The sequence below is a fragment of the Agrilus planipennis genome, unplaced genomic scaffold, assembly GCF_000699045.2.
Source record: "Agrilus planipennis isolate EAB-ADULT unplaced genomic scaffold, Apla_2.0 scaffold184, whole genome shotgun sequence".
In the NCBI taxonomy this organism is placed as follows: Eukaryota; Metazoa; Arthropoda; class Insecta; order Coleoptera; family Buprestidae; genus Agrilus; species Agrilus planipennis.
The window spans coordinates 437,151-448,385 of record NW_020438988.1 but is presented as its reverse complement, the minus strand read 5'-3'; the positions used below and the strand labels follow the sequence as shown (position 1 = coordinate 448,385).

Below are 11,235 nucleotides of genomic sequence, written 5' to 3'. Positions count from 1 at the left end.
AAGCCAAGTTTTTGCTTCAACTGTATTTTTTCCCTTCAAAAAGCAATATTTTATCAACACGCGAAATTCCTTTTTATCCATTTTTTTCACAATAACAAAAGTTGCTTCACTAAAAATGCTATAATTCACAAACTAATGATCCGACAGCCGTCAAATTTATAGACGCGTCTTTTGAAGGTTAGGACTAACTGAAAACCATATGGATTTAGTTCTGGTGCCGCCATCTATGTGTCAGGCCGGGGACTTTTCAATTGACCCTAGTATACCGTATGGTATGTAAACTCTGATTTCACACCTTCTAATTTTGCATTGGCATTTCACACAGTCATTTCGTCGTTCCACTTACACAAACCTTTAAGCTGACACCATCGAAGAATGAAGTGACCCCCCTCCCTCCCTATTATAAGAAAAAATAAGAATAGGCTGACCTCCTCCCCCCTAGTAATTTATGTAGTTTTTTCCAGGCTGTAGATCAAATAATTACACAACTATATATTTTTTGTAACGTTTCGAATTATTTAACCATTGTTAAACTGAAAAAAAATCTTTTCTTATAGTTCTACTAGTTAGGTGTTATACATTTGTTTGTAAAATATAAATATAATTAATAGTCAAAGAACATACCTTTCGGAATGTTACTGCTTGTACACAGATTAACTTATTTTTAAACATTCTATCATGTTGAACAACTGCATACTAGTTCTAAATGTTTAGGTAAAGCAGTAACCCTTCATCTGGTTTATGGTCTTTGATCTTTCATTTACATTTTTGTGTTTTTCTATATTCAATTGAAGTCTTATAATATATTTTGTTAATGTTGTATCCGTTCTATTACACTGGTCAACACCATTTTGTTTCCTTAATTTTTTGACTGTTATTGGGTATTTCTATACCTCTGATTATGAAAAAAATATTGGATGATTACTAACAGCTTTACTTTTTGAAATATAAAATTTTACTGTTTCGACTAAGTAATACAAAAAAATTACTGTACATGTAAGCTAAATTTCTATTCTACACTATCAAATGATCTTTTAGACAATTTCCTTAAATAATCGACATCAGGTTAATCTTGTTACATACTCCAACAGCAGTCGGCTATCATATGAGAGTCCTACTTTCCTTGATAACGCTCTTCCATTGTCCGTATATCCTGATGAAATCTTTCACCCTGCTCCTCACTAAAATCAGTCAGATTTTGTGGGAGTCGATTTAAATGTGAGTGTAGGATGTGAATTTTAATGCTTATGTTACATCCTAGCTCTTGCAAATTCGAAAGCATGCACTCAACGTGCTCAAAATAATTCTCAGATTTTTGTTCCCTAAAAAGTTACTCATAATTAAAGAAATGAATTCCATGCTTTCGATCCTACTTCAGTCATTGCTTTGATAAAATCAGGATCCTTCACTAGTTGCCTAATTGGTGGCCCATCAAAAATTCCTGCTTTTAATTTTTCATTACTTAATCCTGGAAACTTGAAAACAAATTGAAACATTCACCAGTTTTGTCAAACGCCTTCACAAACTGTTTCGCTATACCAACTTTAAGTAGAAGGGTCTTTAGATTTGCTAGAAAGTACCTCTCGTAATTTCAGTTGAGGTCGTTGAGCAGAAATAGTAGGATACGACCACTTATTTCAATATCCAGGATTAATTCCATTTATTTTCACAACGCAGAAGTAACAGTCGTGTTGGTGATTCCGGGGTTCTCGCCAAATCATGAGTGTTATGAAATTTATTGCATCCCTTTTTCCATTGGACCACAATCGTAAAAATATAACACATTTCAGGCATACAATATGAGGAAACCACGACTTATCTTGATAGCACAATTGTATTTAACAGTATAGAAGATACGCAGTTTTCATGAAGTGCGATATAGATTTTCGATATTTTTCAAAAATATATTCACCATATATACGAGGGTGGATTGATAAGTTTCCGGCCTAACCAAGAGATGACGCCACTAGGCCTACCTTGAGGTGACATTCTATAGTACCATCCTTGGATAGCTTGTAGCTATAGTTTCAGCCCGATCTCCTTGCTAGTGTAGGTTTGACAGCACGCTGAACAAGACGCCTCTGTGGTTTTCGTAAAAATGGAAAAGCAGGAAAATCGTNTGTAACAGAAAGGGATGCAGACAAGCAAAATTTGAATATGTTGCCAACATCGGACTTTAAAGAAAGTTCAACATTCTGATGAATTTAGGAAAGCAAAGATGCTTCTTTAAAGATATAATTCCAACCACGAAGTTGTAAAGCCGATCCTAATCATTTGCGTACCTAAACAACCTCTAACCGCTGCAGCGCTCACTATTATTCGGTTATCTCTTTTCATTTTGTCTGTACTACTCATGAAGCATTTCCTAACTTAACAAGGGCGTATTTAAATGTAACAAATGACTACAGTCTCAAGTGGAAATAAAAAGGAAAATACGTCCATTCTCACAGATAATTTATTGTGATTAATTAAAATAAATTAAAAGGAATACTCACCCCTAATTACCACAAATAATTTAATTTGAGCGACAGTCTCGCATTGATAATGCCCACGTATGAAGTGGACGAAACACGTGTCCGCTCAAATAAAATTATTTGAGGTACTTAGGGGTGAGTGTTCCTTTTAATTTTTAATTAATATTTACCACAGTCTCCTCTTTCTAATTTTAATTTTTTCTTGTTGGAAATGACTTAAAATTACGTAATCATGGAAAACATGAAATAATCGGAAGGAAGGTGTTTTGAGTAATTTTTATTGAAAATAAACACTTTAAGATTACACTTAACAGTTCATTTTGGTAGTTGCCGTTAATGGTTAAACTCCTGTAGTATTGCTTGTAGTTGGAAAAGGTCTATTTATAAGAAATTCAGAAGAAAAAAATAAGGGGAAGGTGTTTTAAACAATTTTCTTTGTAAATAAATATGATATAGTTATATAACCTATGCGAAATTCACAATCACTTATCATAGATAACAGTCACTAACCAGTCGTTTCTGACTTCGCATCTGAAGTTCAAGCTTCATTCAATTAAAAAGTGATATCCGCTTAACTGTTGTTTATACGATATATGTAGATATAATTTGTTCCCGTTCGAAGAAGGTGCAGGTATAATGTATGTATATAAAATAGGGGAAGGGGGCACTGTTGCATACCTTAACTTAACCTAAGTTAATTTATGTTGTGTTACATTAAGTTGAGTAGGCTAGATTAAGGTATGCAACAGTGCCCCCCTACCTCTATTTTATATACATACATTGTACCTGTAACTACAGTGGAAACATTTGTATTTATTTATATACTATACACGACTGTTGAAAAACGTAAACCGTAGAGGGTGTAGAGGCGAGTCAAAAACGGCTGTCACCCTATGTGTATCTATGACGGCTGTTGTCTATGATAAATAACTGTGATATTCCCATAGGTTATAGACCATAGATAATAGATACACAAAGGGTTATAGACCATCGTTATAGATATTTCCTGAATTATCTGTATTAGTTCTGAAGTTTACAGCGTTTGGGTGTTTTTTTATGTGTATCATTTCTTTGATAATTCATTTTTTATAATTGTTTTCTCGGTCCAAAATTTCAGGTTCTCTGAAACTGAAATTATGCTGGTTACTTAATGCATGTTCTGATAATGCTGTTTTTGTTTTGTTTTTTAATGTATTGCTTCGTTTGTCCAATGTAAGTTTGATTGCAATCTAGTCAATTTAATTTATATAATACATTTGTGTTGTCAATTTTTGGTAACGGTGGTTTGAAATTAGTGAATAGTTTTAGAAATTTTTTTAGTAGTATCTATTATTTGGATAAATGAAATCCACATTAGCAATGCCGGAATTTACCGGCAACAACGACCACTATTAGTGCGATAGCAATCCTCACCGTACCGTCAACATTAGATCTCAAGGAGGGTTTGGTTTCATGCCCGTTTGCACCGAATAAAATAAGTACTACTTAGCTTTAAGTAGTTCTTAAAAGACGGAAATGGTTTGCACCGCAAGTTAAGTCACGCTAAGAATCGAAAGATGCCTAACATTAAGCAATAACATGGTTATAGTAAAGAGGTTATTATCATGTTACTGTTAAATAATAAAATAAACAATATAATAATTATTAAATTAAATTATCTTTAAATGGAAGTTGGTGTGTATCATTTATGTTATTGTATTGTAATGTACGGATTATTTACATTCTAAGAGTAGTAGTTAGTATCTGATTATATATTAGAAATTTGAAAATGTACACAATTTAGCTGGAGTAGTAATAAGAACGCCAATAGCCGATCATTGGTATGGAAGGTAAACTAATAATATACAATAATAGTACGTTTTATCAAAAGTATGGTTTTTATTGAAAATAAATACTTAGATTACACTTAACAATTCACTTTGGTAATTGGCGTTAACGGTTAATCTCATGTAGTACTGCTTTTAGTTGAAAAAGGTCTGTTTATAAGAAATTCAGAAGAAAATTGTCTTTACACTATACTAATTATAACTAAAAATTGTTTTTAACACTAAGTATATCACTAATATTTATACAAAGTAATACGCAACAAATCCTAACAAAACACAAATAATTACAAAAATAAAAACGTATAACAGCAGAAAAAGGCGGCAAGCACTTCACGACACCCGACGTTACTTAACAGACACAATCAATTCGAAACTTCTTGACCATTCTGCACAAAAAACCTACAAATTGCTAAATTTTACCGTTGTTGCCAAACCATCAACAGCTAAGCACTACTTACTTAAGTTATAGGTAGGCAGCGTACGATGGAAACGAATTGGAAGTTAAGTAAGATTTATGCTTAGGTAGTATTTTGTTAAGTCTGCCTTAGTAAAACGTTGGTGCAAACGGGCATGATAGTTAGCGAGTGGTCCCATCAACGTTTATTAATGGACATGCCTTAGCGGTCAGAATTGTGGTACAACAAAAGAAAGAGATGGAACGAAATTTCGGACAATATTCATCTCTCTTACGATAGTGCGTAAGCGTGTCATGAAAGAGATAGCACTAGTCCGAAACCATACGCATACAATAAATTAATACAATCACATACGGCTAAGGCACGTCCATTAATATATGTCTATGAGTGGTCCTATATTATCTACGGTCCCATACAAACGTCGAAATTTGCCGACCCAGTACCTATCGTACCTATTCTATTCTTTATTATTACCAAAAATGTTTCCAGCACACAAAAATATCAAAGTAAAAAACATTACAAAATAATTTATACTTAGCAATAAATAGTATTCAGTAAAACTTCCGTACCACGGCTTTTTCGAAAATGTAATTTTTTCCCACTTCATACGTGGGCGAAACACGTGTCCGCTCAAATAAAATTATTTGTGGTAATTAAGGGTGAGTATTCCTTTTAATTTTTAATTAATATTTACCACAGTCTCCTCTTTCTAATTTTAATTTTTTCTTGTTGGAAATGACTTAAAATTACGTAATCATGGAAAACATGAAATAATCGGAAGGAAGGTGTTTTGAGTAATTTTTATTGAAAATAAACACTTTAAGATTACACTTAACAGTTCATTTTGGTAGTTGCCGTTAATGGTTAAACTCCTGTAGTATTGCTTGTAGTTGGAAAAGGTCTATTTATAAGAAATTCAGAAGAAAAAAATAAGGGGAAGGTGTTTTAAACAATTTTCTTTGTAAATAAATATGATATAGTTATATAACCTATGCGAAATTCACAATCACTTATCATAGATAACAGTCACTAACCAGTCGTTTCTGACTTCGCATCTGAAGTTCAAGCTTCATTCAATTAAAAAGTGATATCCGCTTAACTGTTGTTTATACGATATATGTAGATATAATTTGTTCCCGTTCGAAGAAGGTGCAGGTATAATGTATGTATATAAAATAGGGGAAGGGGGCACTGTTGCATACCTTAACTTAACCTAAGTTAATTTATGTTGTGTTACATTAAGTTGAGTAGGCTAGATTAAGGTATGCAACAGTGCCCCCCTACCTCTATTTTATATACATACATTGTACCTGTAACTACAGTGGAAACATTTGTATTTATTTATATACTATACACGACTGTTGAAAAACGTAAACCGTAGAGGGTGTAGAGGCGAGTCAAAAACGGCTGTCACCCTATGTGTATCTATGACGGCTGTTGTCTATGATAAATAACTGTGATATTCCCATAGGTTATAGACCATAGATAATAGATACACAAAGGGTTATAGACCTTTAAAATATATAATTAGAAGGATATTTGTTAAAACATATTTGTTTTTTTCATCTGCGTTTCTAATAAATAGACCTATTCCAACTAAAAGCAATACTACAGGAGTTAACTGTTAACCGGCAACTGCCAAAATGAACTGTTTGTTTATTTTCAATAAAAATTACTTAAAACACCTTCCACCCGATTATTTCATGTAAGTTTTCGATGATTAGTTCATTTTAAGCCGTGATACGGAAGTATTGCCGAAATTTTTTACGTTGCTATATTAATCAATTATGGAACCAGAAGAGCACTTACTTGGACTAAAAGGTTCGTTTTTCTAGTAAGACAACTCAATATTGGTACATATTTTATTTCAGTTATGAGACTTACAAAACCTACTTTAGCCAGCCCTTTGCCCATCACTTGTGATACCAAAGATTTACCTGGCAACCTTCTCAATAAAGCTTTAAAAGACGATCCCACAGCAGTTTCGGGATTAGAAACCATATGTATAGGGCAGTTTCTTTTACTCCCACAAAGTCCAGTTAACATTTATCTCGGGGAAACGTTTTCAAGTTACATATGTGTTTATAATGATACTAAAGATTCAGTTAATAATGTTGCTGTTAAGGTGGACCTTCAAACAAGTTCTCAACGATTACCACTAGCAATAAATCCACCAATTCCTATATTAACACCTGATGAGAAAGTAAACATTGTAATTCATCATGAAGTTAAAGAAATTGGAACTCACATGTAAATAACATTGGTATATTTAAAATCATGTATTCCTTAAAATTTACTTGTAGACTTGTTTGTGAAGTGTCATATGAAGGTAGTAATAGAACACCCACATCATTTAGAAAATTTTTTAAAATACAAGTTTTGAAACCTCTTGATGTCAAAACAAAATTCTATAATGCAGAATCTGATGATGTGTATTTAGAAGCACAAGTCCAAAATATTACATCAGGGCCTATATTTTTGGAAAGAGTAGAACTAGACGCCACCCATTTATTTAATGGTATGAAATATAGTTGATCTATAAAAATATTTTTAACTTGTTTTCTATTCTCTCAGTTGCTTCTGTAAATGTTAAAAAACAAGGTGGGAGTATTTTTGGAAAATTAACAATGCTGCAACCCCAGGCAACATGTCAGTATCTCTACTGTCTTAGCCCTGATGCAAAATTATCTGCCGATACTAAACTTTTAAGTGGTGCTACAAATGTGGGTAAATTTGATATTGTTTGGAGATCCAATCTAGGAGAACGTGGACGATTACAAACAAGTCAACTGCAAAGAATAGTAAGAAATGCGTGATAAAATCGTTTCTTCTTCCTGAATAGTTCAGATCTTTTTCTTTCTATTAAAATTTCTTTAAATTAATTATTTATAGAGTCCAGAATATGACGACATCAGATTATTTGTTCAGGAGTATCCAAACTTTGTACTATTGGAAGAAGCGTTCCATTTTAAATGTAGACTTACAAATAACAGGTAATAAAAATACATCTACTTTTTTTTTTAATGCTCTTCAATTTTAATTAAAGTGAGTATACGATGGAGTTGACATTGTCTGTGGAAGAATGTGATGGAATAACATGGTGCGAAATATCTGGGCAAAAACTCCAACCACTAAGTCCTAAAGGGACCGTGGATTTAGAATTAAAACTTGTACCACTTGTTCCTGGTTTAAGGTCAATATCAGGAATAAGATTAGTTGACACTTTTAATAAAAAAACATATTCATTTGACGATTTTATTCAAGTTTTTGTTATGGTTAATGATAAAAAGCAAAATGAACAGTTAGCAAATGTCATAAATATAACCAAAGATAAGTCTACAATAAAAGTTATTTAAATCGTTTTTTTAATTTATTAAATTCTTCATTCATTCTTACAAACCATTCTTGAAATATCATAGAGGAAGAATTCTAAAAAACAAACGTAAATGAAGATTACTTTGTATAATACAACAGTACAACAACAATGACGGTTTAAGTTTAAAATTTGTAATTAAGTAAAACAAGTTTAACATAAAAGTTTAAATTAAATGCTGTCTTTGTAAAAAACTATTAATCAAAAAAATTGTTCTTATTTTTAACTTCTTAAAGTGCAATTATATGTAAATATTTGAGTAAAACAACAGTAATTTCAAGTTATAATTCTTGAAAAACATCATCAACTACATCAAAGAAAAGTAGATTGAAAATATCATTGTAGAAATCTTTATAATATTCACATGCTCTTTTACAATCAGGCATCCAGTTGATTTCTAATAATTTGGGGTGTATCTCATTTTCTGCCCATTCAAGCATTACATCTGCTGCATATAGCGCTCTTGACTGAGGATTACTTGCAATCCCACAAGGAGGCTCTTCCATAACAGCACATTCAAAAACTTCACTGAACATTTTAAAAATCTGTTTCTCAACATTTACCCAAGGATGATCTGCATATTGCATTTCCCATTCAACTTTAAAATCAGAACATAACATGTGTTTAATTTCCCCTTTATCTGTATAGTTCATCACTGTAAAATGTTGACTGTAATCTTCAAAATTTTTTAATTCAAATGGTTTATTAGCAAAACGTAAAAAGAAATTTTTATAAGCATAAACTTTCAGTGGTTTCACAGAGACAAGTAAAAGCACATAACGAATATCAAATTTTACCTTTCCACTTACAGAATGTTCAAAAAATAGTACAGGATTTTCAATATATTGTTGAGCAACTTTTGGTCCAGTTGTGGCCAGTCTCATAATACAATTTATATTATTTGTGATGTAAGTATCTAACCCTCTTGCCAGATTAAACGGTTTAATGATCCAATAGTTGTATAATTTTGCTTTTTCCTTTTTTTGAAAATAACTTACAAACTCCACTAATTCTATTTTTAAATTATAAGTCACTGGAAGCCAGTCTGGCGTTGAATCAGATTTTCTTCTACAGACAATACACAATAGGTCCTTTATAGTAAGAACATATTCAAATGGAAATTGATTTATGAATTTTTCTGGAGTTTCAGCTAATTCATCAAATGTTTTATAATGCTTGGTATACCACAAAATGTCAGCATCATTTTCACTGTCAACAATTTTGAATTTAGGGTCAGTTAAGTACTTATTTATCAAATTGTATTCAGAATAAACTTTGTATGAAGATTTCTTAAACGCAGCACCTTGAGATTTGTACATACTTGGGATTCTTTCTTTGACATGACCACTTAAAAAATAGTCAGCATTTAATTTTTTGTGACTGTGATCTTTTTCCAAAAATGAAGTGTATTGCCATGGCAGTAAATAAGCCGCTCTTTCTTCTTCAGTACATTCTACCTCAACAAAATTTCTTGTTACAGTTTCCTCAAAGTCAACATCTTTTACTGGAAACACTACAGAGTATGTCATCTGATCAGGGATGTAAAAAAAGGGTACCATCCTAAAATTGGGATCATCACTATGTCCTATTGCAGAACCAACTTCATCCATTATATACCAAATTGGAGTTTGCTCCTCCACACTTTCTGCATTTGCTATGGAATAGTAATTGCAATATTTCCACATTACTTTATAAATTTCTTCAATAAGGTTTTCTGTATCCTGGTCCTGATTTATATTAAGTAAATTTGCCAATCGACTTCTTAAAGAATGCAATTCATAAAGTTGTTGTTTTGCATTCTCCATTCGAAATGTCCAAGCATGATCTACTATGTATATTTGCTGTGAATCATTTGCTTTAATGCCTTGTTCATTACTGACTCTAAGTTGCCATACCGCATCGAATTCTCCACGATTTCCATCTTCATAATCAATGCGAAGCAAACAAAAAGTTCCACCGGCATCGAATATTTGCTTGGATACTTTCCGGTATAACGTTTCCCATAAATGATGAGGTACTCCAGATGAAATTAACTGAAGCTTGTGAGTATTTACAAAATTTTCGAACAGTTTTTGATGAACCATTATTTTAATAAGTATTAAATTATAAACATATTCGATTATATCAAAAAATGTAATCCATTTTCTAGGTTACTCGATAAATAATTTGGCATATTTTGAACGTCATCCGTCAACCGTCAGACATTCAATTAAATTTATTAAGTTGTCAACGGATAACAGATTCATCTATAGAACAATCCTATCCTAATAGATATACAAACTGTATGCCGCATTGTGCGCTCAAGTGTTCTAATTGAAAAACTACCTGTATTTCTTTAATCTATGAGTCTAACTGTGGTGTGACAGCTAGAATCGAGTGATTTCTCTTCTTTACACACTATTTGTTTTGCCTCAACTATGGTTAACCTCTTGAAACTTAAAAATTGTCAAAACAAATGAATTTTGCAATAACATAAAAATTTTCAAAATACAAAATGGGATTTTTGACGGTTTTAAAGAAAATGAAACAAAAAGAAAAAGAAATGCGCATACTTATGCTGTATCCTTCTAAAAATTACATTATTGTATATATGGAAATGTCTATTGATTAATTTCCTTAATAAATACATTAGAGGATTGGATAATGCTGGAAAAACGACTATTTTGAAACGTTTTAACGGCGAAAAAATTGATACGATTTCACCTACTTTGGGGTTCAACATTAAGACATTAGAACATAGGGGGCAAGTTGTTACATTATGTTATGCTTTTGTGTATTGTTATAGTTATATTTTTAGATACACATTGAATATTTGGGATGTCGGTGGTCAAAAATCAATAAGATCATACTGGAGAAATTATTTCGAATGCACAGATGGTTTAATATGGGTTGTTGATAGTGCTGACAGACATAGATTAGAAGATTGTAGAGTTGAATTACATCAACTTCTTCAAGAAGAAGTAAAAATAAATTATTTATATTATTCAGAAATCAGCTTATCTTAAATGTTTTTATTTTCAGCGTTTAAGTGGAGCTACACTTTTAGTATTTGCAAACAAATTAGATCTTCCTGGTGCATTATCAGCAGAAGAATTAAGAGATGTATGACTAATTAATTATAAAATTGTAACATAATATTTATTAAA

At 31.8% G+C, this 11,235-nt stretch overlaps 3 protein-coding genes across 3 annotated transcripts; 2 read left to right on the top strand and 1 right to left on the bottom strand.

Moving 5' to 3' along the window:
• Nucleotides 1-6,204: 6,204 nt before the first annotated feature.
• On the top strand, nucleotides 6,205-8,077 carry LOC108742038 (trafficking protein particle complex subunit 13). Its single transcript, XM_018477042.1, has 6 exons — nucleotides 6,205-6,537; nucleotides 6,588-6,966; nucleotides 7,020-7,234; nucleotides 7,291-7,517; nucleotides 7,609-7,709; nucleotides 7,763-8,077. Exons 1-6 carry the CDS (start codon nucleotides 6,504-6,506, stop codon nucleotides 8,070-8,072), a joined length of 1,266 nt encoding a protein of 421 aa, XP_018332544.1. The 5' UTR covers nucleotides 6,205-6,503; the 3' UTR covers nucleotides 8,073-8,077.
• A 282-nt stretch (nucleotides 8,078-8,359) lies between these two features.
• LOC108742037 (tubulin--tyrosine ligase-like protein 12) lies at nucleotides 8,360-10,304 on the bottom strand. The gene has a single exon (XM_018477041.1). The coding sequence runs from the start codon at nucleotides 10,171-10,173 to the stop codon at nucleotides 8,371-8,373; it is 1,803 nt and encodes a 600-aa protein (XP_018332543.1). The 5' UTR covers nucleotides 10,174-10,304; the 3' UTR covers nucleotides 8,360-8,370.
• A 165-nt stretch (nucleotides 10,305-10,469) lies between these two features.
• Nucleotides 10,470-11,197, top strand: LOC108742022 (ADP-ribosylation factor-like protein 2). The gene is made up of 4 exons (XM_025975645.1): nucleotides 10,470-10,648; nucleotides 10,722-10,832; nucleotides 10,887-11,049; nucleotides 11,111-11,197. The coding sequence occupies exons 1-4, from the start codon at nucleotides 10,584-10,586 to the stop codon at nucleotides 11,195-11,197; spliced, it is 426 nt and encodes a 141-aa protein (XP_025831430.1). The 5' UTR covers nucleotides 10,470-10,583.
• The last annotated feature ends 38 nt before the right edge of the window (nucleotides 11,198-11,235 follow it).